General features: G+C 50.7%; 11 protein-coding genes across 11 annotated transcripts; 3 read left to right on the top strand and 8 right to left on the bottom strand.

Annotated features, from left to right (window-relative positions):
* Positions 1-55: 55 nt before the first annotated feature.
* On the bottom strand, positions 56-1,393 carry N7533_005041 (putative zinc metallopeptidase; the record flags this gene model as incomplete). Its single annotated transcript, XM_057101691.1, has 2 exons — positions 56-1,323; positions 1,381-1,393. The coding sequence occupies 2 exons, from the start codon at positions 1,391-1,393 to the stop codon at positions 56-58; spliced, it is 1,281 nt and encodes a 426-aa protein (XP_056961321.1).
* Positions 1,394-3,430: 2,037 nt separating this feature from the next.
* Positions 3,431-5,053, bottom strand: N7533_005040 (putative RING finger domain protein; the record flags this gene model as incomplete). Its single annotated transcript, XM_057101690.1, has 3 exons — positions 3,431-3,722; positions 3,803-4,878; positions 4,937-5,053. 3 exons carry the CDS (start codon positions 5,051-5,053, stop codon positions 3,431-3,433), a joined length of 1,485 nt encoding a protein of 494 aa, XP_056961320.1.
* Positions 5,054-5,995: 942 nt separating this feature from the next.
* Positions 5,996-6,831, bottom strand: N7533_005039 (mitochondrial fission 1 protein; the record flags this gene model as incomplete). Its single annotated transcript, XM_057101689.1, has 3 exons — positions 5,996-6,346; positions 6,440-6,533; positions 6,602-6,831. 3 exons carry the CDS (start codon positions 6,829-6,831, stop codon positions 5,996-5,998), a joined length of 675 nt encoding a protein of 224 aa, XP_056961319.1.
* Positions 6,832-6,953: 122 nt separating this feature from the next.
* Positions 6,954-7,688, top strand: N7533_005038 (kinetochore Spc24 family protein; the record flags this gene model as incomplete). The annotated part of the gene is made up of 3 exons (XM_057101688.1): positions 6,954-6,980; positions 7,045-7,442; positions 7,511-7,688. The coding sequence occupies 3 exons, from the start codon at positions 6,954-6,956 to the stop codon at positions 7,686-7,688; spliced, it is 603 nt and encodes a 200-aa protein (XP_056961318.1).
* Positions 7,689-7,898: 210 nt separating this feature from the next.
* N7533_005037 (uncharacterized protein) lies at positions 7,899-8,840 on the bottom strand (the record flags this gene model as incomplete). The annotated part of the gene is made up of 1 exon (XM_057101687.1): positions 7,899-8,840. The coding sequence occupies one exon, from the start codon at positions 8,838-8,840 to the stop codon at positions 7,899-7,901; it is 942 nt and encodes a 313-aa protein (XP_056961317.1).
* A 193-nt stretch (positions 8,841-9,033) lies between these two features.
* Positions 9,034-9,649, top strand: N7533_005036 (med21 domain-containing protein; the record flags this gene model as incomplete). Its single annotated transcript, XM_057101686.1, has 2 exons — positions 9,034-9,075; positions 9,125-9,649. 2 exons carry the CDS (start codon positions 9,034-9,036, stop codon positions 9,647-9,649), a joined length of 567 nt encoding a protein of 188 aa, XP_056961316.1.
* Positions 9,650-10,227: 578 nt separating this feature from the next.
* N7533_005035 (uncharacterized protein) lies at positions 10,228-10,602 on the bottom strand (the record flags this gene model as incomplete). The annotated part of the gene is made up of 1 exon (XM_057101685.1): positions 10,228-10,602. The coding sequence occupies one exon, from the start codon at positions 10,600-10,602 to the stop codon at positions 10,228-10,230; it is 375 nt and encodes a 124-aa protein (XP_056961315.1).
* Positions 10,603-11,808: 1,206 nt separating this feature from the next.
* On the bottom strand, positions 11,809-15,280 carry N7533_005034 (DEAD/DEAH box helicase; the record flags this gene model as incomplete). The annotated part of the gene is made up of 2 exons (XM_057101684.1): positions 11,809-15,086; positions 15,217-15,280. The coding sequence occupies 2 exons, from the start codon at positions 15,278-15,280 to the stop codon at positions 11,809-11,811; spliced, it is 3,342 nt and encodes a 1,113-aa protein (XP_056961314.1).
* A 1,059-nt stretch (positions 15,281-16,339) lies between these two features.
* Positions 16,340-18,714, bottom strand: N7533_005033 (1-phosphatidylinositol 4-kinase LSB6; the record flags this gene model as incomplete). Its single annotated transcript, XM_057101683.1, has 2 exons — positions 16,340-17,176; positions 17,227-18,714. 2 exons carry the CDS (start codon positions 18,712-18,714, stop codon positions 16,340-16,342), a joined length of 2,325 nt encoding a protein of 774 aa, XP_056961313.1.
* Positions 18,715-21,100: 2,386 nt separating this feature from the next.
* Positions 21,101-22,112, top strand: N7533_005032 (putative GATA transcription factor (AreB); the record flags this gene model as incomplete). The annotated part of the gene is made up of 2 exons (XM_057101682.1): positions 21,101-21,328; positions 21,441-22,112. The coding sequence occupies 2 exons, from the start codon at positions 21,101-21,103 to the stop codon at positions 22,110-22,112; spliced, it is 900 nt and encodes a 299-aa protein (XP_056961312.1).
* Positions 22,113-23,396: 1,284 nt separating this feature from the next.
* Positions 23,397-25,229, bottom strand: N7533_005031 (uncharacterized protein; the record flags this gene model as incomplete). Its single annotated transcript, XM_057101681.1, has 5 exons — positions 23,397-24,601; positions 24,669-24,773; positions 24,826-24,958; positions 25,021-25,092; positions 25,155-25,229. 5 exons carry the CDS (start codon positions 25,227-25,229, stop codon positions 23,397-23,399), a joined length of 1,590 nt encoding a protein of 529 aa, XP_056961311.1.
* Between the last annotated feature and the right edge of the window lie 1,856 nt (positions 25,230-27,085).

Genomic DNA, 27,085 nt, shown 5'->3' with positions numbered 1-27,085 from the left:
ATGTCACGATACTTGCAATTAAAATACCTAATAGTATGCCACGAATACTCAAAACTTATTTCCGCTTAAAGAATGTCAGTGCGCCCAATGCTAAGGCATCGACACCAGTTTTCAGAGTTGGCTCTATCGCCGGCGCGAAGAATGGTGAGTGATTATTGGGCAGCTCATTGACTGTGCCTTTAGCCACGGCATCATCCCAGGTTTTCCCTTCAATGCCCCCAAAAATCCACATCGCATAAGGTGCCCCAGCAGCAGTTGCCAAAAGCGAAAAGTCTTCACTGGCAGCAGGACGGTCCACTTCGATAAGACGCTCCTGGAAGAAAGACTTAAATGTAGAGCGCAGGGCGCAAACCGTCTTCCCATCGTTGACCGTAGAAGGGCTGGAGAATGTCCGTGTGATTTTAGGTTTCTCAACAGCGCCCCCAGCCTCACATTCTGCCTCAATAATTCGACGGATAGCCTTGCAGACCTTTTCACGCACCTCGGGCTTGAACGTCCGCACACTCAGCTGCAGATCTAGATAATCCGGAATGATATTCGACGAATGGCCCGAGTTGATGCTACCGCACGACACCACAGCCAGTTCACCAGGAACAACCTCCCGAGAAACAATAGTCTGCAAGCGCATCACAATCGAGGCGCCGATAACAATCGGGTCGATAGTCGTCTGCGGCGAAGAGCCGTGGCCGCCACGACCGAAAACACGCACATCGAAGGCATCCGCAGCGGTAAGGAAAGCGCCTTCGCGAATACTGACCGTCCCAGCTCGCATGCGCATAACATGCTGGGCAAGAACGAGATCCGGCTTTGGGATCTTATCGTATAGCCCGTCGTCTAGCATTGCCTGTGCACCGGTTAAATGCTCTTCTGCTGGCTGGAAGATACATATCAACGTGCCGCTCCAATGATCGCGCGCGGAATATAACAGCGATGAGGCTGCCATGAGAGTCGTAACATGTGAGTCGTGTCCGCATGCATGCATAACTGATGTGCTTACGCCATCCGGGCCCTTGACGACTCGGGTGCTTGCGTAGGGTAATCCGGTCTTTTCCTCCACTGGTAGGGCATCCATGTCGGCTCGGAGTAATAATTTTGGACCGTCTCCGTTCCTAAGAACGCCCGTTACCCCGTGACCCCCAATTCCCGTATGCACATCATATCCTAGAGACTTTAAATGCTCGGCTGCTAGTTTGGCTGTTTGCTCTTCTTGTCCCGATAATTCGGGTTGGCTGTGTAGATTCCGGTATATGTCCTCGAACGGCTTCAGGTCCGGTCGATATCGGTCCAGGAAGTCCTGTATACTGGACTTGCCATCGGTAAAGTCTTCAGTGGGGTATTAGTCGGAATACATCAACGGTGGCAAGGGGATATCCTCCTTACTCTTGTCCTGCATGGTAGAGTACTAATATGTAGGTACGCCGGCTATATTTAGATAGAGAAGGCCAAAGGGCGTTTTTCGATCGTACAGATGGTACATAGAATTCAATAGAAGTTGAATGGCCGAGGAGAAGTGGTGGGATTTCCAAACTTTTATTCGTGGAGACCCCGGGCGAGCCGAAAATAGTCGTACGCGGACCCGTCGTGCTATGCCCGCCGTTTAATTCATAAGCAATCTGCATAGTCTAGTCCGCGCCATGTGTCCAAGTTTCCGGCCCCTAATACCTAAATACCAATGCACAATCCGAAGGGTTTAAGGGGCCTTTGTGTTATGCTATCATTAGTCCCAAAACACATGATGGCCCCAATGCGATTTTGGTACAGAACTCTAATACATATTTGCGGTTCCACTTCCCCACTGACATTATGCGAGACATAACGTCAAATGCAGTTGGTGAGACGCTTATACCCGCGACGCACAAACTACTCCAGAGACGAAGGATGACGGATTATGCACAGGGCTTCGGAATTTTATCTTCAAATCCAGGGAAATTAACCCCAGACGTAACGACTCGCAGTATTTCATTGATCAGCTGAAAGCAGAACATTCTCAGTCCAGCTGTCTAGGATGACATACTAGTTCAAGTTAGTACCTAGTCATAACACCTGCAATGGAAATAATGGGAGAAGTCTAGGTACACATTCGTTGTAACCAACATAAAATATATCAGCCCCAGCCATTGTATAACATAGTTACCGGCCCAAATTCCTGGAAGTAATGTTTTAGAATTTGATACAGAGAGTCAAAATGCCAAATATTCTGCCCAGCTTCCATCACAGGTTGTGTAGTGTAATGGTTATCACTGCGGATTCTGATTCCGCCGATCCCGGTTCGATCCCGGGCACGACCTTCTGTTTTGCATTTTTTTCTAATTTCTATCCATAACTTGATTGGCCAGCTTGACTTGAATTTTTGTAGTTGTCAAAAGTATCAATCACCCTGGGGCGTCTTGTATGTTATCACAGCAGTTCTTTTTGTTTTTTTAATGGGCGGAAGCTAGTTGCCAGTCATGATGGCAATAATCTTTACTTTATTTCATCAAATGGTTGTGTAGTGTAATGGTTATCACTGCGGATTCTGATTCCGCCGATCCCGGTTCGATCCCGGGCACGACCTTTCCTTTTTATTTTTTTTTCATAATTTATGGTTCATGTGTTTTTTTCATGGACATGAACCAACCAACATTTGGAAAGCTAATTAGCTGTTGATCCATTACTTTTTATGCAACTAGCATAAGATTTGGACGCGGGAACAGTTCCGGCTCTGTATTCTTTTTAACTCAGTCCATCGGTAGCTGTCATATCTTTTGACATTCCATTGGAGGGTTGGTACATCTGCTTCTAGTTCTACTATAACCGCCTCAGCGGGGGATCCTCTAGTAACCTTGAAAGTAGAAGTACGAACCACGGACTTGGGTATGCCTAAAATGAACCTTGGAAACCGCACCTACCACTGACACGTGGCTACTAGCGTGAATCCAAGAAATCAAAGAACCTTGGAATGGCTACTAGAAGGCAAGTCCAAATTGTTAAATCCAACACCTAGTACTCTACTGTGACTCCTGATGTGCACCTGCTTTTAAATGTAAAAAATTGTATTGGAAAAAAATAAAACAATATTCTACCTTAATAAAACCCCCACAGAAATATAAGATAGAGAAGAAAAAGAAAAGAAAAGAAAGCGAGAGCATGCCGTGGCCAAAAGGCGAGGCGGGGGAATATGTACAGCCGGCAGAAGTATATAGTCAACCCATGGAAAACCAGCCATGGGACCACATCGCCGCTGAAAAAAAGTGGACTTGGGTATGAGGGAAAGAGAGACGCTGAACAGCCTGTATCACCAAAGAGACCCTAAAAAAAGAGATCCCGGACAATGAAAATGTGCGACGCGCGGGTTGCATGTCGGGGAGAGGACAGGGAAGAAGAAGTAGGGAAGATAAAAAAATAATCGGGAAAATCGGATCACATCAGATCAGATCGATCACATCACTTCTCATGCACTCCCACTCCCACTACCACCACTACCGCCAAATCGACTCCAGACCCAGCCGGTAATTCCTCCACGATGGTGCCCTTCGCTCCGACTGGAGCGTCTGGGCCGGGATGGCTCATTTGCGTCCTGCGCTGGCGAGTTGTTGCCAGACCGCGAGAATGAAGATCGGGCACTAGTACGAGAACTGCGCGAGAATGGCGAGCTGCGCCGCCGGCGCCGGCCGGGTGATTGTTGTTGTTGTTCGGGGCTATCCTGGACAACGACGGGGTTTTCGCTGGTGCCTTCGCGGGGGCTTTGTGAAACATGTCAGCTGAGATTCGGGCCTTGGCTTTCTTCTGGAGGTGGTTAAAGGGTGATTGTCATGCTACTTACCTGTTCGCAGCCGGATCAATACTCCGACGACAATTCGGACAGGTATTATGTCTGCTCAGCCACGCTTCGATACAATCGAAGTGGAACCAATGCTCGCAAGGCAACATCGTGACTTCGGTATCTAGTTCGACCGTATCCTTGCAAATAGCACACTCGGCCTTGCCGTCCGATCCCAACATCTCTTTATTGACTTTCCTCTTGGGCAGCGACTGTATAGCGGTGGTGGGTGCCGGCGGTGGGCCAGCACCTTGTGCGTCCTGTTGGCCCAGTTGGGCGATGACTTCTTCGAGCGCTTCGCGGGAATAAACGGCGTCACCAAATCGACCCGTCGGTCCCATCTCACCTATATTGCGCATCAATGCGTCCAGCATCATGGCTGGATCAGGTCCCACCGGCATTCTGGGGTTCGGTCTGCCGGTCCGCCGCCTGGGACTGGAATTATAGTGGAATGTGCCTAGAAGACTGGCTCGGGTGTTAGACCGGGAGGATTCATTGAGCACCGACATTTGGGATACATACTCGGCCAGGTTTTCGACTGGCGCCGACATGCGTTGCGCTCTATGCGAGTCGCGTGGGAATAGTCCTTCAAATTCGGCATGTTGATCTATGCCGCCGGTGGGGTCGGGGTCTGGTGAATATCGACGCGACGACTCTTCAGATCGTGGGCTTCTATTGCCATATTGCTCTGTGTGGTGATGGTGATCATTACCATGTGCGTCTGAAATGTCTCCCAGTATTGTCTGCAATGTTTGGAGCATGGGGATCATGGGGTTCGAGTAAGCGCTAGCGCCAGTGCCAGTGCCAGTGCCAGCACCGCCGACCTGGCGGGGTGGGAAGCTCCCCCGGACAGTAGAAGAACTGAAAGAGAAACGGCCATCAGGAGACCGGTAGGTATGATGGGAATAACCGGGGAACGCGAAATCCATGGGGTTGTATGCTGCGGAGCCCGGATGTGGAGGTGAGTCTTGGTCTGGATCTTGATCTCGACCCCAAGGGTTATGGTCTGTGAAAGAGTTTATAGGAGAGCGGGGAAAGGTGTCACGTTCACGTTCAGGGGGACCAGCACTCTCTTCTATCTATGAAGGAACCGCGGTTAGGGAAAATACGCACGACAGGGAACGAGGAGCTGCATACGATCTGTACGAAATCGGACCCGCAGCTGGGGCACGAGAGGCGGCTGTCGTAATGGTTTGAATTCCGAATCCAGTCTTCGCCACACGCATGGCAGATCAATAGTTCAGGATTTTCCATCACTGGGGGGAGTCCTTGGGGAAAGTGATATATGAGGCCGGGCAAAAAGCAAACAAAGAGGTAAAATTGCCGGGAAGTCACGAGGTTCATTGCTTATCGACGCGGGGCAAACGTGATGGGTTGGTGTTAGTCTCGTGGCAGGATACAAGGCAGAGAGGCAGAGAGGTACATTCAGAAAAGAGGGGGTCTTAGAGTGTGCAGGAGGCAGACGACAAAGAAGATCCACCTGGGTGCAGGAAAGAAAGTGTACGGGAGTACGTGGAAGTCACAAAAAAGAAAATATGACGTCGGGTTCGGTTGCCTTTGGATGAACCAACAAAGGTTGGGTGAACTTTAGAGGCAAAATCAAAGGCAAAGGCGAATATACGGAGTACACAGAAATGGAATTACGTTTCCCTGGTTTCTACATTGCTGTATATGCATCATAAAAATAGCAATGCAGATGGTCGCATCAGGCAGCGCCGTTTTCCCCCAGTGAAACCGTTTCGGAGGTTTGGTGATGCAAGTGGCAAGGAGAAAGACAGCAGAACTCTATGGTAGCAGAGTAGAGTAGGGCAGGAAACTACAAACAGGATGATCCTTTGAAAGCCGCCGTTAGGTAGCTGTTTCAACAGTTTCGGCTGTTCTAGATGGTCACGGTCCTCAGGTGATATACCCAGTAACTAGTATGTTCAAACTAACACCTATGTAGCGAGTGCGCAAAGAAGAGTAGAGACAAATAATCGTGAAAAAAGAAACGCCCGCAAAGATGCTAAAACAAAGGAGATCGCCTTCACATAGTACATACTACAGTTCCTTGTCTGGTTAACCGAAGTCCCACGACGCAAGGACTCCCCCATCCAACTGTGCCACAGCCCTTGCAGCCCTGCGCTGCACTGCTGCGCTACTTCGCCCAACGCAAATCCAAGTCCAATCCAATCCAATCTAATCCGAGCGCAGAAATCACCGTCTGCGAACGCCCTTGAAGACCAGACTGGCTACTGTACCCGCCGCGACAGCTAAGCCTCCCATGATAGCAATGCCCATCAGTCCTTCCCTCGTGACCTTTTCGTTGATGGCATCTTCCAGCTTCGACGCCTGGCGATTCTTCCACTTCCCTTGCTCATCCTTGCCTTCGTGTTCCAGGAGCGCATCGTTCAGTCGACGCGATTCGCCGTAGTTGCCGAGCTTGTAGTTGGCCAACGCCATGTACCAGAGGCATTCCCGTTGGCGCTCCGGGGCGGCTCTGAAGATCTCGGCTAGCAAGCGGAGACCTTCTTGTTGATCGGATCGTTGGTCTTCGCAGATCAAGCCCTTTTAGAAAGCGAAGCTCCGATCAGCACTGGTGTTGCGCGCGCATGAAGAAGAAGATGATGATGATGAAGAAGAGTTGATGGTTCGGCTTACCCATGCATAGTTGAATTTCGTTTGGACTCCAGCATACATGCCCTCCTTTTCATATTGCGACCGGAGGACCTGAAGCTCACCGGCTCGTAGGGGCCTGGTATAGGAAGAAGGCGGGTTAGTTTGAATGTTTCTTCGGAGGGGAAGCTCGGGGAAGCGACAAACCGGAAGGCCGCCTCGATTTCTAGCATCAAAAGGTCAATAAAGTGAACAGCGGAAGCGGATGAGTGCGGGCCACCTACCTGGACTTCTTCCCATATTTCAAGTTGAATGTAAGTTTGTAACAAATGGCAGAGTCGTGAGTATCGGGGAGAGTTAGGAAACAAAACAGGACCGAATGATGAAGCCGAGCTAGGCGGAACGAGAATCGAATCACAAGCCAACGTCACTTTCATGTGGCTGGTGCTATTGTGGCTAGTGTGTGTGTGGCTGTGGCTGGTTACGGCAGCAACAATCAAAACAGTCAAGGTCCAGTCCCTTGGAGACATTTTAAACCTCCCCCCCAATTTTGCCCACCATGTTACTCGACGAAGACCCCGGAACTGTATGTCTATATCTATCTTGATCTACTCTCATTCATTCCCATCCTAACCTGATTTCCCCTTTAGCTCATCCACCACACGATCGGCAACTTCAACATCCATCCAGATAAACAAGCCGTCACCCGCATCAATGACTCGCTTTCCACCCTACAGCAATCGCGCGATCTCCGCATTCGCGAAGCTGAATCCGCCTTGCGCAAATTATCCCGCAACCTATCCTCCCTAACAACCCAACATGAAGAAGCCGTCGCAGTCCACGACTCCAGCAAACACGCCGCGGAGATCGTCGAGCTAGACACGAAGAAATTCCGCATTGCCAAAGCTGCCTCCGAACTGGAGATCGAAAGCGAGCGGCTCGAGAGCGAGCTCGAAATGCTAAAGGAGAGACTGGCTGATCTGGAATCACAAGGTCTGGAGGGTGACGAGACGACCCGTCGCGAACGCGAAGCGGATGACGCCACAATGTAAGTGATCGTGCTCGCCCCCCTCTGCATTGCATGGAACTATAGGGTGCTAACTGGCTTGGCACAAGTCTGCGGTTGAAGATCTTTCGCTCCCTGGGTATCGATATTGAACCTGATGAGGCAGGGAATTTCAATCGGGCGGTCATTCGCAATAGTCGGAAAGGCGATGTTCATGTTGTCAATATCGACCCCAAGTTCTCCCGGTTCTTCTATTCGAACTACTTTTGGTCGACTATGCAGGGATAAACTTAATGATTTGACGTGCGGATTCTTTTCTTCTCGGGCGTTTTGGGAGGATGGGCAATTGCCCAATGGTTGGAGTTCGTTTTATACCCACAAGCTCCAATGTATTTATTGAACTTCCTTTTCCAATTTCCAATTTCCTTCTTCCTTTCTTTTTCTCTGTACGAGATATGCACACAAGTAAATAGTAGTACAGAATTGCTATAACGCAGATCAATGCTTCTGTAAAGCCCGAACGACCCTCGCCCGGTGCTCTTCAGCAACCATCTCATCAGCACCAACCTCGGGCCAACCATTGGGAAATATTCCCTCAACAACATCCAATAGCTCATCCTCCCCAATCTCGGACAATTCCAACCCCCAAGACCGAACCCACTCCCGCTCCCCCCTTGCAAGACCCGCCTCCACCTCCTCCAAATTCGGGACATCACATCCATCCCAAGTCAGCGCGACCTGCGAAGTGACAGATCCATCCAGCTGCGCACCATACCTATTCTCCACAGCAAGAGGGTCCAAGCCCAACAGCACCTCCGCCCTCGAGTTCCAAAGTGCCTGCTTAAGCACCCCATCCCGCTCAACCAAGAGCCAAAAAAGCGGGTAGGAGCTCCGCGCAAGAGTATCCCGCACCCCCTTGGTTGCCTCGCGCGGACTCACCAGCACACCCGCTGTCTCGCCCGTGCGCCATCCAACAGGCGCTTGTCGGAGAGCACCCTCCAGCTCGCGGACTAGGTTCGGACCCAGTTTTGTCTTGAGGGCTTTGCATTGCACCAGCACGCGGACTGCGCGTTCCCGCTCCCGTGTCGGCAGGTGCCAGGTGCCGAGGAGGTCGATGCCGGCGTCGTCGCGGCCGCCGATGCGGTGCAGGGATAGGGCATAGCGGCGGAGGGCGTTGAGGACGGTATATTCGTAGTGGGTTCCTACGTAGACTGTGCTTGTCTGCGGGAGCGCGGTGCGCGAGGCGTAGGTGAGGAAGGTTGGTAGGCTGTTGTGCTGGGTTGTTGGCGTGGGCGCTGTGGGGAGCTTGTAGAGTCGGCGGGTGAAGGGGGAGAAGTCATGTTTTGGCAGTGAATTGCAAAAGGTGCGCGTGGTTATCCGGGTTGTTTTTGACCATGGTGAGCTGGTAGCGAGACCATTTTGTGGTCGCAGATGGCGCATGAGGTAATGCGTGTGGAAGAAAGGAAGCTTCCCTTCTCTTCACCGCATTAGAAGAGAAGCTAAGCTTGTCCGAGTCTCCGCATTTCAACCGCATTTCTTATCTCCAACTTCACCTCACTCCAACTTCAATCTTCAATCTTCCTTTCCCTTCTACCTTAGCTCTCATTTAGCGCACCCTTCCAAGTCGCCCGTTATGGCGGACATCCTCACCCAACTACAAACATGTCTAGACCAGGTAGGAAATCACCGGTAGACTTTCTTTCATCTCCAGACTAACCCTCCAGCTCGCGACTCAATTCTACGCAACGCTGGGCTACCTAAGTACATACCACGACAATTCCCCCGCAATCCCACCAAACGTCCCCAACGCCGCACCCGCTCTCTCAAAGATGACCAAAAACACCACATCACCACCCATCCCGGCCTCAGTCGCCGGCGCCAGCGGCCCAGCAGCATCACCCCCACCCCCACCACCGCAACAACCCGGCGCCGGCGCAGGACTCCAAGACCCAGACCAACCGCCCGAGCCCGATTCCGCGCGCACATTCGCCAGTCGGCAGCGAGAATTGGCGCGCGATCTGATTATCAAGGAGCAGCAGATTGAGTACCTCATTTCGGTGCTACCGGGTATCGGGACCTCGGAGGCGGAGCAGGAGGCTAAGATTCGGGAGTTGGAGGTTCAGCTGCGAGATGTTGAGGGGAAGAGGGAGGCCAAGGCGTTGGAGTTGAGGAAGTTGAGGGGGAAGTTGGAGAATGTGCTTGGTGCAGTTGCGGTGGGGATTCATGGGGATGAGAAGGGTCGTCGTTAGTCAGATTGAGGACGAGGACTGGGGGCTTTTCTTTCTGTGGTGGTGGGTATTTTAAGGACTTTGATACCCGGTGTTTTGTTTATTATTTCTTATATTTTTCTTATTTCAGTTTGGATTTTCAGGCATAGTTCGGCGTTGGTGATTCGGATTTATGTGATGAGGACAATCATAGTTTATGGATTTGATACCACTCGCTATTTCCCCGAGGATTCGTAACTACTAGTACTCGTAGGCTCGATGACACTATGTATACGAGTACTCCAACATGACACTAAAAGGACTCGGAGCCAAGAATGGACTATACTAGTAGAAAGACGGACAAACTCTCAATTCATTCCAACTTGAAGATTGAAAATTGAACTTGAACCGATTATACTTTTCGTATCATTCCTTGCACTTACTAGTAGTAACCACTGATCAGAACGTGAACCCTACACCACGACGAAGAGAGCACAGTCACAATTTCACCCTCCCCCAACACTAGTAAGATATAACCGAAAACACGAATGCCCAAAAAGGCCCCTCCCCAAAAGATCAACGTGAGAAAGTTGTGCAACTTGAATCAAACCCGGCCCAAATCAATGAAACACATCATCAAGAACATGATCAACAGTATGAAGCGCATCATCCACAACAGCATCAACATGATGCGCAACATTACCCGCACGGTAGTTCTTGCACCAGAGCCGTTTATACCCGCTCACGCAGCCCTTTCCATAGGCGGCGCAGCAGTTGCCGCCGTCTCTCTTCTCCGCTGCGCAGAATGCTTCCAGGCTCGATCCTCGCGTCCAGTCAACTAGGGTTCGGCCTGCTGGGTCGAGGTAGCCGATATCGTGATCGACGCTGCCGCAGGATGGTGCGCTTCCTTCCCAATGGCAGTCTTTGCCGATGTCGAGGAAATCGCAGGCGAGGACGGTGGTGAGGAAGAGGGTTGTTGATAGGTAGAGCTTCATTTTCGGGGTGTGGAGATTTGGGTTTGAGTTGTGGGTGGTTATACAGTAGAATGGAGTTGAGGTTGAAGTTCAAGTATCGAGGTCTTGGAATGATATAGTATCTTTAGTACTACTAGTAGTAAGGACTCGGATCTGCTGCCCAGGTGTGCTATACCTTAGTCATGATATTCACCGGGAAAGTGGTTAGGTCTGCATTTATAGTATTTCCCAACAAGATCTATAGCCACTTCTCGCAGGGTTCTGGCTGGTTGATGCATGCCAGACATAATTCTGTCTCGGGCTGGCCGGAACATAATGGAGAGTCTTTACAGGAACACCTAAAATTAAGTCTGACATGGGACTTGGATTCCTCTAGTTGTAGATAGTACCTAGGGTCTACGCGGCCTGTCTCGGACTTGCGGACTCATCAATGCATGTCATCGAGGAATTTCCAATGTATCGGGACAATTAACGTCCAAAACGCGCACATGGAGTAGGGGCGAAACTGGTTCAGTAGTTACTACTAGTAGTACTGGAAATAACTCGTAAGCAATGGGCTAACTTGTTCCGAAAGCAAAAAGTTAACGTCACCAATTTACAATATGATAATGTACCTAGCGGAGCAGTCTAAAAGCGCTCATCATGGACGTCGTTGTACCAGTGATTGTCTTGGCTACCCGATTATTCAAGTTGAGTATGAGCCAATGGAAGAATCGATTGATGACTATAGCGACTAAATCTGCTCTCATGTAACACTAACTGGATATCCCTTTACAATGCTGTATGAAGATTGCATCAAATAAATAGCATTCTTTGTTGGCTGTAAACCGCAGAGCTCTATTGATAGAAACTTGAAGTTCGTGTATATGGCAAAGAAGGAGAAAAAACGAAAAGAAAAGCCACTCGCTGTGTAAAAATAGGTCGAACTTGAGATGAAAATGACATAAATAAAATCGCGGAGGAGAAATTCTGGCGCCTAGAAAGATAAAAAAAAATATCAAAATTAACGCATCAAATAATGACCTGCCTCTCCTGGGGGGTATCAAATAATTTAAGTAATCAAATCCCATGCCTGTCGCCGTTCGAGTCCACCCAGAAAAGACCATGAAACCTCAAGACGCACGCACGTATTCTCGAAAAGGCAAAAATCGCAGAGAATCAAAAGCGAAAATAAAAGATAAATGAACTAAAAGGGCAGAATGGGTAGGGGTGAAGGGGGGGAGGGGGCTACTTGAAGAGGCTGCGGTACTCCTTCATGCGCTCTTCTTGTATTTCCTTCTTGTCCAGCTTCCCACGATTCAAGGACATGTCTGCAAGCTGCTGCTTCTTCTTGGCTAGCTCGAGAATCTTCTCCTCGATACTGCCCTTCATGATGAACTGGACTGTCTTGACGGGGCGAGTCTGACCAAGTCGATGGACACGGTCCACGGCCTGTGCCACGGAAGCAGGGTTGTACTGGGGCTCCATGATGAAAACCTGGGACGCGGAGGTTAGGTTCAATCCGACACCACCCGCACCGATTGTAGCAAGGAGGATTGTGATGGAGTCATCCTTGGCAAACGCTTCCAGTGCCTTCCCACGTGCCTGTAGAGTCATCGTGCCGTCCAGTCTGGTAAACGTGTTCATGCCTTTATCGACCAAAGCGATCTCGATCAGGTCCAAATGGGAGGTCCAGGATGAGAATATGACGCTCTTGATTGGGGGCTCGTTATTCTCGGCCTTCAACCTTTCGCTTTCGATCATGGCTGACTGCAGATATTCAATCAGGGCAAGAGTTTTGGTGTGCGGTCCCTCGTACTCGCCAAACTGCTTGATGTGCTTCTTCGAATTGCGGTCCGACGCTTGCTTGGCCAAGAAGCTTTCAAGACCGGCGGGTGTGATTCGCGAGAAGTTGTTTGGTACCCAGCCATCGCAAATTTGGCATTTGACGGTCTCGGAAGCCGGTTCTTGCGCCCGGTACCACTTTGTGAAGCACTCCGGGCAAAATACGTCGAAGCAAGGCATCACAATAGCGATCGGGGCGTTTTGATCAACGTAACCATTGTCGGAATCTTGTTCGTCGGGAACCTTCAAAGTCCTGCGGCAAACGCGACATTCGGCGACTCCGGCTTGCAGCATGAGAGCAAACATATCGTACGACTTTCGGTCCGCGGCAGCAGCACTCTTGTCCGATCCACCTTCTTCCAGGTCGATTGCATCCTGCACACTCAAGCCCCTGGTTCTTTCTCTGTCTTCGACATCGAGAAGCTCTTTGCCGTGTGCACTGACTTGCCGCAGGATCATCATGGCTTTCAGAACATGATGGTAAACACGCCCGCCCATCGATGTCCTGCTCTCTCCCGCAATCACGCGCATCATGACGTTGGACTCTCTGCGGAAGAACTCATGCAGTTGGGTTTCCTTTTCGGAGAATTCAAGCATGATGATATCGTCGGTTCGGGGTGGGAGATTGATGCGATCCTTGACTCGGCGGATTGTGAAAGAATCGACCAAGACTCGAAGGCTAGCCAGAACGCGAGGATCGCCATTTTTGAACGGGCTTAAAATATAATGTCCAAAACGACCACGATCATCATAAGGGAACAATTTCAAGAACTTGGTAACCGACAAGAGGTCATCCAGTCGGTTCTGAATGGGGGTTCCGGTGACTGACCAGCGACGCTGTGAATTCAGGCCCAGGATTGCATGGGTTTGCTGAGCGTTTTGCTCTCGAATGGTGTGTGCTTCATCCAGAACAATTCGAAACATGTTCATCTTAGTCAAAGGGCTGCCCCGTTTTGCATTCTGATGTCCCTTTATCTCGCTGAGGACCGTGCTGTAGGTAGTGATAAGCAGATCGAACTTGGACAAATCATCCAAATCGGTGATGCGAGAGGCACCATGGAAGACGTAGTAGCTGATAGCATCCGGTTCGAGGTGCTCCTTGATCTGGGACACCCAATTGTTGACCGCACTCAATGGAACGACCAATAGAGTTGTCTTGGTATTCCTGATTCCGGGAGTACTGCGCACAAGACTGTCTTCGGGGCGCTCTTTTTGCCACGCCTTGGCTTGGTCCAGGGTGTATACCGCCAGAGAAAGGATGCTCAAGGTTTTCCCGAGTCCCATCATATCAGCAAGCAGACCGCCAAGAGACTGCGGCGGCTCCTGATCAGCGACTACGCCACTGATTATGTCCCGGTACTGCGTTTTACCATTGGGTAGTCGGTCAATCCGCCACAGAGAGTTGTTGTCTGCCTCTTCCGGACCAAATCTGCGAGGGTTTTCTTTGTCAACCATGTACCAGAGGGCCTGCTTTTGATGGTGCAGCAGGGCCGTCTTAATCTGTGGCGGGGCCTCCATGCTTGGAATATCCGCTGTGACGAGTTGATCGAACATCTTCATCACGGCATCATTGACTTCCTCCGCAGATCGGACCTCATATCTGATGCTCGTACCCGAGCGCTCACGTCCGGGGTTATTTGCTGCCGCCAAGGCCATTGCCTGTCGCTTTTCTGTATGAGGATTGTGAACCGGAACACCTCGTTCGACGGCGATGGGCTGGCCCAGCCAAATATTCTTTTGGCCGAGGAAATTACCAACAAGCTCGGCGCGCTGGCGCTCACCATATAGAGTGAACGAGGCCCGATAGGCCTTCTGCGTTTGCTCCCAGACAGCTTCATCTGGCGTTCTCTTACGCATGTCCAGACGTGCAGCAACATCTACTGTAAAGTGTTCTGGGTTCACATCCAAGAGAGGACAGAGAGCATTTGCAGTAGTTGAATCCACTAAGCCGAAGACTTTCCCAAATGGGTCAGAAACTTCAATGCGTATGGTTTTCTTGTTAAGATCTCGATGAAGCCCCATTTTCATAGACGGCCACTGGTAATTTTCATCGACGAAGCGGTTGGGGGTGGGCTTGGGGACCAGGAATGCATTTATACTGGCATTCTCGATTTTGCCATAGCAAACCCTTTGTGTGCTCACGTCGATTGATCCGGTAATTTGCAGGTCGTCGTCGTCTTTGGGAGTAGCCGCAGCATCTGCTGTCAAATCTACTACACCTTGGACCGAGGGTAGCTTCGCTGGGTCTGCCTCGCCTTCTTTCATCCACTGGCCCATGCCACTCTCTCCAGACCCGGTGATGGGCCTGGTATGACCTTTGACCTGCACCCCTTCTGTTTTCATCCGTTTTGTTGGTTGATGGGAACGTTTTTCCACATCGTAGATACGCTCTATCATCTTTCGGTGTCGCGGTTCGTCTTCACTATCACTGATCTCGTAGTGACTGCGCTTCGCATCACTGTCGTTGGGATCATCCTGCAAGGAAGTAAACTGGACAACCACGTCGGAGTCTGGGACTGATCGAGGGTCGTTGATCTGTCGAGGTGCCGGACTCGAGCCGGCTGATGTTGTTCTCGAAGAGGACTTGCGGGATTCTGTATCGAAAGCGCGCATCACGGGGACGGTTCCCGGAGGGGCAATGGAGGGGGCATGCGGTTGGGTGGGTTGGCCCTTGGCTGCACCTGGAAAAGGCGAGAAAGGTGAGCTGGAAGTTTCAGACGAATGCGCCATGATCTTTGCATTATAATGTAACGATCGAAAAAGATGAATATTGGCCGAGAAGAAGAAATGGAAGACCGGGGAAGATATTACCATTGCTTTGGAGGCGCTTTTTGTAGCCCTTTGGGTCCAGCAGCATCGCTGCTTGAGACGCCATGGTTCGGAAATGGTAAATGGGAAAATCCAAATCAGATCTTGAGATGACGCGCGTTGTTTCCACGAATATGGGGTTGCGAGGTTCGAGGTTCGAATTACGAGGCGCGGTGCAAGGTTGTGGAAGCCGGGTTGAGGCTCATGAAAAGGAAGGGCGTGGTTGACCTCGATGCCGAGTGAACGAGGGACGCAGTCCCCACACAGAAGTCGTGGGGACCTCGCGACATCTGCAAGGATAAAAAGAGGAGGGAGGAGAGCGGATGCAAAGTGAGGTGAAGAGAGTTGTGAAGGTGAGAGCGCGGCTCATGACCTCACTGGCGGAACTGGGGGTACTCGGAAGATCCCGCCGATAAGCCTTATCTTGTGCAGGCAACTGGGGTAGGGTAACCCTGAGGTTGCCTGAAAAGTATACTTATAGCGTTATGTAATTTTTTGAAGGTTGCATCTAGTATAAAATACCTACGTAGCTGTAGCAAGAAGTTGAGCATACCTAGAAGAATACCATATTATCGAAGCTTGCCATAGTACCAGTCCCGTTCCATCTCAAGGGATCTAGCACTACACTCCACTGGCACCATCGATATAGATTAGGGTACTACTAGTGCTAGTATACGTAGAAACACGGACGATGGTATCTTGGAATTAAATCTCGTCATATATGCTACATGAGGTGCTCAATCAATGCGCCAGCCGAGGCAACCCGAACAGCCAGAAGGTCTATATACAACAAATTCCCCAATCATGAACGTGGCGTGCGAAAATTCCGGATCAACGAGAAGACATGCAAGAATGCCATGGCTCCGGGGAAAGTCGGTGACATATCGCAATAAGAAAAGAAAAGAAGACTGGCGAGAGGGAACCCGGAAAACGGGATCCACCCAGCACCAGCTCCAAGAAGGAGGACGCTAAGGGAAACATCTGCGGATTAAATAGATGGAATGGAATGGAAATGCAATGACATGAAATGGGAGGTGAAGCGGGGATCAAAGTATGGAAAAGGGGGCAGGGAGAAGGGAGGAAGGTCTGTCGTTGAAAGTGTGAGGTGTGAGAGAGATGTGGGCTCTCAGCACCAGGTGAAGACAGGGTTCTTGCTCTTGACGGCTTCCAAGCGCTCCACAATGACCTTGCGCTGGTTGCCCTCCATGTCCTCGGCGGCAGCATACCCAAGGTCACCCTCAAGGTCGTCGCTACCGAACGTGTTGACATGCGGCATGCGGAAAGAGACGGAGCCGCCTTGTTTGTGGTGTCTATTGGGTCGAGCAGGGAGAGACGGCCATCCACCATCCAGAGATCTTGCGTATGTGCCATTGGTGGTTTTGCGGGGGATATCGTCGTCGTTGAACAGTTCAGGGCCACTACCAATCGAGTCAGTGGCTCGATGTCCATCTCCATCAGAGCGGCCGCGGGAGAGCTCGAACCGGTTGGGGTTGGGAAGGTCGCCCGGGGATGAGTCAAGACCCAAAAGATCATGGGCAACGTCTTGAGAAGAATTGGCCGCGCCAATATCCATTTCTTCTTCTTCGTCATCATCGTAATTCATGGCTTGGTTTCGTTGGTCGGCCGATGGAGCTTTCATGGGGATGGCGACGGGCACGTCCACCAAGTCGTCCCATACACAGACACGGGTTCGGCGAGTCAACTCAAGTGGGCCGTGGTCTGGTTGCTTCAGTGTCTCCACAACATTCCAAGCTTGGCCTTTCATGACGGCGATTTGTCGGGCAAACATGCTTTCTTTGAAGTCGTCGTCCTGGGCAAAGACCTGACGCAAGGCCATTTGTGTGCCACCCCACCACGCAGTCGATGTCAATAAGGGAAGGAAATGATCGCGAGTCTTTTGGGAAAACGGTTGGCCGATTAGAGAAACTGGCAAGAAGAGCCATCCGAATGGGAAACTTCGCCACTGTTATGGGTTAGCTATGGTCCAAGAATCTTCACTGTCAGGTAACTTACAGCATCCGGGTGCTTCCATGGCCATGAAAGACTGTTATCAATGGCACCGACCTGGACCGATGCAGACTGCTCGGACGTGGCCAGTGGAGTTCCTGTACGGCTCACTGCCATCATAGTTTCGTGGCGTCTATAAGGATGCGAGCCGTTCGAGTTCACAGACACTGGGCGAGGGGGAGGCATAAGCTCATCCTCGTCATGCGTCCCTGTGGGTGTGGGCTTGTCATTGGGCTTTGGGGGATCCGCGACAAGCGATACCTGCTCGTTACCCCAGTCAATCTTGACCATCCAGTTATCCAGCCCACGATCGGTGTTTCGCATGATATAATCCAAAATGACCAACTTCTCCAGCTCCTCTCGGAACGACTGCTTCAAATTTTCAGTCCAGTGGAATCGTCGCTCGGCGCTTTCGTCGCGTGGGTTTGGTGATGGCATCTGGCCATGGTCTTCGTCGTCTTCGTCGTCGGATTGTGCTCCCGACGGGCGGCATGCCTCGTTCCATGGCCGCCTCTTGCGCTTCGGAGCATCCTCAGGACGGAGTCCTGTGTTTGCCTGATCTGGCCATGGGTGCTCCCGAAGGAAGATGTTGGCATCTTTGTATCCCTTCAAGAATACCTGGAAGCTACCAGCCTTTGGGGGCAAGGTCTTCTTCCCTTTCCACGCCTTGCGCCTGTCCCAGAAGTCGTAGAAGAATGATTTTGAAGACAGCCGGACAATATCGGTATAAGGCACCATGTTGGTGCGGAGACGGGCATCGAGAACGTATGCGGCAGCTTCGGAGACGTAGGAAAGGTTGGGAATAAGACAAGCGCGGCCGAAGAAACAAGGGAACAAGTTCCGATGAACCCATTTGGTCCATTTGGGGTTCCGAGAAGCGTACGGTTCTTCGTCCTTGGGTTTGAACACACCGACCACCTTGCCCTCGGGATTGCGAGCAAAGTAACTACCCGAACTTCCCTGGGCAATCATGCGCGGGTGTACATCCAATTCGATCGCTAGACGAACGCTCTCGATGATCTCTTCGAATTCGGCTCGTTGTCTCCGCTGCAGGCCCTCGAATTCATCCGATTCGAGCTGCTCTGTGGTCACTGGGCGAACGCCATCGGGCGCCTGGAAGACTGAGTGGTAGATTTCCAGTTTTTCTTCCTCGTATGTCTTTCCCTTGACCCGGTTCAGCTTGAACTTGTTGGCGATCTCCTCGGCCCATCGCTCGAGACGCGCATTGATGGCCTTGATGTCGACGCCGGAATTCCGTCGCCCGCGTCGCGAGTAACCACTATGCCGGCGTCGATGGCCAGGGGGTGTGTCGAGACCGGACGCCTGCATCTGGGCTCGAGAGGAAATCGGGGCATAGCGAGGAGCGGAGGTCGAGACGGTGGAGGAAACGGCGGCGATTTCGTCGTCTTCGGAATCATCGTGAAGGTAGCCTCGCTCTTCCTCCTCCTGAGCGAGACGAGCATAGCCCGAAGTAGCTGGGCGATTTTTCGGCATAGTGTAGAAGCAGAAGAGGCAATTCTATGGAAGGGGGATTAAAAGACGTCGTGGAGGCAGACACCTGCCACAGCAGAAGGTGGAGGGAAAGTGAAGAAAGGTCTGCAAAGAGAGAAACGAAGGACACGAAGAAAAGGGAATATTAATCCATTCCGGGGAAATGGGAATGGCGGGGGTGAATGACCAAGGATGAGAAGTCAAGAGAGGACGACACGACAAGACAGATTGAATAACAGAAGCATGTCATGAACGGATATTATTATGGCCAGACAAGAGCCGGACACGGCCAGCCAGGGGCGGGTCGTATTTACCAGTAATTTACCCTGGCGGTGAGGTCGTGTATGGCAGAATCTTTCATTTACTATGTATGACTAGTCACTGACTATGGCACCGCGCAAGGTATCATTTACTGGAGATGGTAATACCAATACGCACCGCCACACTGGGCGGGTCTTGACTGGAGACCCCCCCCTAATCGCCGGTGTAAAAGGGGGGTTTGCCTTTTGCTGTTGCCTTTTGTCATTACCTTAAGGTAGATTCACAGAGTACGGAGTACGGAGTACATGCATACAAATTTGGCTGAGCGCTGGCCTCCAGGTCAAGACCCACTGAGATCAATTGGCCACTAATGTTCCAATTGGCAGAATATTGGATCTATGCAAACGAACAAGCATACTGTATAAGTAGGGGCGCCGCATCCACCCTAATATTTACATTGACATGCATCATTATATCATTAGGCTGATCAAATATCCCGATCTAGATAGTTTATTGAATTATTCGGGCCCATTACTCGTCATACTCATAGACCGACGAAGGGTTGCGGTAGGAATATAACCCTTGGGGTACTTCTACATACACCTGATACTAGTACTAGTAGTAGATCGGACCCGGGGACATGTGCACAAGCACTGCATAATCCCATTAAAACATTCCGCATTTCCAGAGAAATGCCAGGTTTCGCTAATTACCGGCATTGTAGTCCCAGTACCGGGGATGGGACCAATAGCTGGACCCTCCAGGCGGTATGGCATGCCCAGCGCGATAAGTGATGATTTTTCGATACGCGATAATAACAATACCATATCAGCCAGGATAAGATCCGGTTCTGCTAATCTTCTCCATCTTTCTCCTCCGCCGTGGCCTTTCCCCCCCCAGCGCATCCGTGAATTCAAATCGAATTCACTCCTGCGTTTTTACCTTTCTTCCTCTTATTTTCTCATCATCTTTTCCAAATCTTCTCGCCTGATTGACTTTCCCACGAGACGACTTCAACCTTTGCGCTCAGCCTGGCCGTCACGAGATACTTAGATCTGCTGCGATCTTCCTCGGACGTCTCACATTGACCTCTTTATAATTACGATTCCATTGTGATTGATTCTCTCGCAGCTAGCTTGTCGAAGAGGATCCTATAAACCGATCTTACCTTCGTGGTCCATCACGCGATCATTCTCCGACATTCTCACTCCCCCTTGGCCTCGTCCTTCACCTAAACCTTTTCAATTCGGTCCCCGGCCGGATTTCGATCGATTCCCTATAATCGCCCTTCATTGTGGCTTCCATCCTCTACCCGGCGTCGCCTATCGACCCGGCTCTCAAACCTGCCTCATCCGCGCACCAGACCTCCGATCTCCCGCGTTACGATTCCCCCTCCGATACCACCCAGCAACCCTCCGCATCCGAAACCAACCCCAAGCGCTTCTCTCCAGCGTTGCCCGATCTTGGTAATATTGGAAAGTTCCAGGGATCCGACTATAAGGACGACTTCAGTTCTGTCTCCGTGAGCCATTCACTCCCCGGATTGGCCGCACTTGCCTCAGTCGCGTCGGCTCCCACCTCCAATCTCCGGTATGTGGCCTGCAGAACGCGAAGATAGAGCAAGCGCTGCCTTGCGACCGCTCTCCCTACTTTTCCTTCTACATCTACAATGGTTTCGGCTTTCCAAATTGCATACCCCTCTTCTGCAGACGGGGTCACCTGGATAGACGAATGAACGCGCATGGATTGGCTGACCGGAAAACCGCAGAGAGTCCAGTGATGCGAATGGAAACATGGCGAACATGAGCTATGCGACCTCCTCCCCAGCAGCCACGACCGGTGGACAAGGCAATAATCCGGTAAGTTGAACAGTAATACTACAACATTCATGGTACTCGTGCCATACGATACCTTGCGGGCAGATCCAATTTTCATTCCCCTTATCACCTTTGCTTATCTCGAGTTATCGGGGCCAGCCAGTCGTGGGAACCAGACTAGTCCCAATTAGTCCCAGCGGCCTGGGGTCTTGGCATTTGGGATCCGTGCGCTCCCAAATCCTTATCGACTCAAATCTCTCTCCAATCTTATCATCACTCCCTCTTCCTCACCTGCCTACTTTCTCCAAATCATGGCGACCACTTTGACTGACGACAAATCTCCTCAATTACAGCCTGTCTGTCAGAATTGTGGTACCTCTACTACTCCCCTCTGGCGCCGGGACGAACTTGGCTCCGTTCTATGCAATGCCTGTGGTCTGTTCCTCAAACTTCACGGCCGTCCTCGCCCGATAAGCCTGAAGACCGATGTGATCAAGAGTCGCAACCGTGTGAAGACCGGCCAGGGCCCCAAACGTAAGGTGAGTACGCGCCATCAATCCTCCAGGAATTGCTCCCGCCGCCCCCTGCGAGAACTGCTCCCCAGATAAGAAATTTCCCTCCCCGATTGCTGACCTTTCGTTCTTTCCTCAGTCTGGCGGCCCCGTCGACGCCAACGGTTTATCAGGTCAAGCCGACGTTGGAGCGCATTCACTAGGATCGCATGGATACCGTCGCGCGTCGCGTAAAATGTCCCCGGGTCACTCGGACCGCTCAAATTCGCCCTTGTCACGCACCGAGACGCCCGGGTTTGGATCAATGCAGGCGCACAACTCGAATATCGCTCCGCAACACATGTTCGACAGCGTTACGCGTGGTGACAATTCCGGCCTTCCTTCTCTCCCAATGCGCCAGCCTTCCCCCTCGGCTGTCGATCGCCAACTCGATTCTTCCCACACCTTCGAGAGTCTGCTGGCTCTCAACACGTCCCTGAAGACACGCGTTAGTGAATTGGACCTCATCAACGAATTGTTCCGCGGTCGTGTCGCCGAGCTTGAGCAGAGTGATGCCAGCGCCCGTCGCTCTGAGATGATCGCCCGCGATTCCGAAGCCCGCCTACGCCGGTCTCTGGAGGAGTCGCAGCGTCGCGAAGAAGACCTCAAGCGACATGTTAGCGAACTCGAACACCAGCTCGGCACGACTGGCTCGTTGGACCTGGATAGCTCAGAACCCCAAGCCAAGCGCATCCGACTCTCAGATATGGTGGAACAGTCGTCCGAGGAGCCCCAGCCCCCATCGCAAGCGAAGTCTCCGAGTAGCGCCTAGGTCGAGCTCAGTTCTCTGCTTCTCAGTCATTCATGACGCTCCCGTTAGCCCCTCCTCGCTCGGTCACATTTCCGTGTATCCTATGGACCGCGGACCGCGATCACTACCCTCTGCACTGAACTTGTCCGACCATTCCTGGTCTTTTTGATACCCTTCCCGACTCTTTATCGGCGGCCGGAACTCCCTTCAACCAAAAAAAGCTCGATATACCACGATCGATCCTAATTTCCTTTCTTTCTATTCAATTCGCCCTTGTTCATCGTCTTATTTTCTTCAAATGGCTTGCCGTGGGTCCGTGTTTGTGTAATCTCAGTATGCTTCTAATATTATTTTTCTCCTCCGGTTTTTTTTTTTTCTTTTTCTCATCGTCTGTTGCGAACGCATGGGCGTGTGGAAGGGTCGGACAAGATTATTTGTGCTTGTGGGAAATATTTTTTTCAATCAAAACGACAAAAAGATCGAGCTCTTATATTAGCTTATGCTTTGCCTTTGGTTTTTATGTATCGGGGCCCCATTTATCCTTTACTCCCTTAGAAGGACTAGCCTATGTGCTTGTTATACTTCGGCCAGTTTGACGGGTCGACAGGTCAGATTGTGTGTTGCAATTAAACTCTTGTTTGAATGCTAGTGAATCTCTGAGTCCTTGTTCATGCAGGCTACTAATAAGCGTAGCTACCTGGGCATTGAATGGAACTTGACGTTCTGTCGAAGGTCAAGTATTACCTCTCCAGATGAACTAGGTAGATAGGAGGTGGGGGTGGTTTAATTCCCTGGAATTTCAAACCGTGGAAGTTTTTACTTGAAGAAACAATTTGTGGAAGTGAATAGTACGAGACCAAAAGCTTACTGTATCCGAACAGCGAACTTGAATATATACAATTCAAAAGAGAGATAAATAGACAGACAGATTTTGCCGCTCGAGAGCATGGGTATGATCCAGAGACCGCAATATATGGAGTATCGAATCTATGACGGAAATGAAAACATGATAATGAGTGATGATCTGGGAATGCATATGGGATGTGGATCTGACGTCGACACCAGTGGCCCGGCCCACCGATAAGAAACTTGACCAGCAAATGCCCTGGTGGGATGTCGATCATGAGATAGGGTAGCGCGATATGGGACGGCAAACGAGATAACGGCTCAACCCTTATGGCGTGCTGCGGGGAGGGGAGGGGTAATGATATTGGGCGGGGAAATGGGACTTAAGGTCCCAAGTCCGATCGGTTATCAGCTCAGCGATAACATGGTTTGTGCTCGTTCGCATATGGGAAGCCCCGATCAAGCGAGGCGGTGGTCGGACTTCCTCGCCATAGCGCCGTGGATCTGTTTCTCGCGATAGATGCTCCACAGGCAGACTAGGATACCGGCCAGACCGGAGAAGGTGGTCAGGTAGTATGCAGAGCGGTAGCAGGCCAGACCGTCTGGGCAGTCGCGGTCCCCGTCCGGGTTGACGACGGAGTGGCGGTCGTAGACGGTTCCGTAGAGGAGGTTGAAGATATTTCCGCTGAAGACAGGGGCCAGAGTCATGACGCCCCAGTTCTGCGAGAGGCCGCCGATGCCAAAGGTGTGCGCGGTTAGGGAAGGGAAGACGCCGAAAAGGAATCCGTAAGCGATGCCCGTGAAGGCGGAGACCACGACGAGAGTGTTTGGGTTCGAGATGGAGGAGCCGGCGAGTTGGGTGAGGGTGAAGACGACGGCGGAGATTAATAGGCACCAGAAGCGGGACATGTCGAGTTTCTTGACCAGGATGTCAGAGCCGATACCGCTGAGAAGACGGCCGAGGAAGTTTCCGAATGAGAGGATGGAGACGTGCATGACTTGTCGCTGCTGGATGAATTTCGACGACGCGCTGTCGTCGTAGTATAACCACAGGGCTTTGGCGCTGTTGCCGATGTTATTGATGGTCATCAAGCCGATTCCGGACAGCAGGCCCATGGATAGGAAGAGTTGCCAGAATTCGATTTTGCGGAGCATGGCCAGGCCTCTGATATCGGTGTGGTGAGACTCCATCGCTACTTCGTCCAAGAAATCATCGTCCAGCGTGTCGAACGAAGGGCGCACATCATCCTTGGATACGAGAGACGAGGTTTCGTCGTGGTTGCCATTGTAACCGCGATGAGACGAAACCGATTGGCCACGAGCGTGTGCTGACTGCTCGTGGTCGAATGCCGTAGAGTTGTGCATGTCGTCAGAGTTCTCAGGCAAAGATGAGGCACTGGCCCGACGCAGCCTGCGTGATTCGGACGGATCTTCGTGACCATGGCGGGGAACTGATGAATAGGAATCTGGAGGCAAGATTTGGAGGAATGGGATCGAAACGAAGGTGAGAACAGAAGTACCGACGGCCAGGAGAAGCAAGAAGCGGCCAGTGTCGCCCTTGAAAACAAACGTCGAGATATTGGACCAAAATAATGCACTTAGTCCAAAAGCGGCCAATGGCAACGCAGTCGCAGTGCCGCGGTTGTCAGGAAAATTAGATGCAGCTGAAGAGATTGATGTTTTAGTACCACTGCGATGTATGGATATAACCACATGATTGTGAGCACATACCGGTCTTGATCGCTCCCGAAAAGGCTCCGCAACCACCAGTACCTGTCATAAAAGCGAAGAAGCATAGGAAAATGATCGGGACCGAACCCTCTCCGTGTTGATAAGCTGTCGCTTGTTAGTGTGAAGTATGAATTGGCCGGCAGATAGGAGAGCCTACATAAGTAGATCGGGTAGTAACCAATTGCAAGACATATCGAACCGATCAAGGCGATGAGTCTTGGGCCACGAGCATCGGTCAACAATCCCAAAGGGAATCCCATGGCGTACATGCCCAGATTTCCAGCAGCACCCTGTAAAGCTGTCAATATGGAGGGCATTCCTTTGCAACTCCTCTTCCAATCAAAAAACTCACGATGAGGTTACTCTGGGTAGAGGTGAGCTTCATCTTGTGGGCGAATTGTGGTGCCCATGCCGAGTATGCATACTATATCGAGTGTCAGTTATCAGCGAGGCAAGCTTGAGTACGCAAAGCCGAGAATGACGCACATTTGTTCCGCAGGATAATGCCACCAGAGTCCCCGCAGCCACGGAGATGTACCGTGCGGTTTGTGAAGAAAACATTGTAGTGGTTGTTCGTATGTAGGTCTCTCTCTCTCTCCGTCTCTAGTGTGTTCTCAAGAATAATCCTCAATTGGGAGGTCGTTCGCAAGGAAGTCCGGCAGTTCGGCCACGCGTACTCTTTCCTCCGCGGGTATCTATCTCTTCCTTATCAAAATGGCGAATCGATGAGGGTTTCCGGGCAATGGGTGGTCGGACGAAAAGAGGGACATCGGACCCGGTGGAAGGAAGGACTAGAGGTGAAAAGAGACAGAAGTCGAGGGGGAAGAATGTAGAGAAGAGTTTCAGGAGCCCAGCGTCGTAATCGCGGGCGAAGATAACGAGGACGACCTTCGGGGCTCCACCGGACTCTGCCGAGTGCCAAGCCAAGTCCACGTTTTAAGTCGTCACGCGTGTTCAACGATCTAAACGTTTGATGCCAGGGACCAATGCGGAGGCGATCCAGAGTCATCCGATGTTCCACACTTACAATCTCATAGGGCTTACTCTTTTTTTAAAGTTACCACCTTGTCAACTGTGAGATCTCCTTATATCGGTAGGAATTTACTGGCGGGGCCCCAAGCGGGGACTCGTGGCATACTCGGCATAAGATCGCGTCATGGGTCCAACAGGTAAATCCAATAGTCCTATCGATGCAAGAACAGCCTTTCGGAGATTGTGTGTCTCTTGATGTCTTACTGGATTTGGTACTTAACCCCAGCACAATATTTTCCATCCTCTCTTACCTTCTAAATACGAATATACTTCGTACCTTCGTCGTACCAAGGCTGTCCACAGTGGATCCTCCCGTGTCTTCTAATCCAATCATACTAGGACTGATGGGACCGCGGAACTACTGTAGTAGGTCACTACCAACTTGGGCTTAAATTGCCGGCATTCTTGTACCTGTTGCTTCAATTTGCCAGGGTATGACGGGGTGTCAAAAAAATCCCTGGAAATAATCGATATCGGGATAGGTGTGGATTATAATAGTAAGGCTGCACCTAATAGAAGTATTTAGTTAGTAGTTAGTAGTTAACTAGTAGATACACTTACTAGTAAGCGATGAAAGCCTTTCTACTAGTATTATTAATAAATACTTGACTAGTCTGTTTTATTATTCACAAAAGTAATTCAGTAGTTCCCTGAGACTAAAGCCTGAAGCCCTCAACATGCTAGTAAAGTTTCCATGTTTCGTTTCAATAACAGCGACTGCCCTGAATCCGAATTTAGACCCTACACCTTGATGCGCAGGATATTCGACTATTCGCACTAACAAATCCACGTCCTGGGAATGCTGTTCTACTTACCGCCACAAAGGATAATAATTGGACACCAGTAGAAGCCACTCAAGTTATTTCTGAAGGTGATAATCTGGCATTTATTCAACTTCCCTAGGTATTAATACTGGAATAGACAGCTGTAGACTCTAGACAGATGAGTAATAGCCCAAAAAAGGAAGCCGAGTAAACAAACTTAAAAGTATAGAACTGCAGGATCACCAGCGGCTCAATCACCTTCAAGTTCTCTTCTCTCCTTTCATCACTCTTTCATCTCAGCTTCTCTTGAACCTTGGAAATCTCTGCTCCTATCGTTCGCAGATCCTTAAAGTATTCGAATCTCCAGGGTTCCTGTTATTCCCTTCCTTCATAGGCCTTTCTGTCAGTTCTCTGGGACTCATAGCCCCAATTCTTTCCTTCTCTTGTATCTAGGTAGATTTCTTACTCCTGTTGTTGTTAAATCCTGACTTACTCCACTATCTACTCTAGATAAGATATTCATAGGTAGTACTTATCTAACCTCCTTAATAAATTCAGGTATCACACCTACTACGGTAGTACATACTTATATCAGTATCTATACTTACATACAGACTGACC

Source organism: Penicillium manginii, assembly GCF_028828005.1.
Source record: "Penicillium manginii strain IBT 31320 chromosome Unknown utg000004l:1.0-7231830.0:1.0-7236170.0, whole genome shotgun sequence".
Lineage (NCBI taxonomy): Eukaryota > Fungi > Ascomycota > Eurotiomycetes > Eurotiales > Aspergillaceae > Penicillium > Penicillium manginii.
This window is presented reverse-complemented; position numbering and strand designations above follow the sequence as displayed.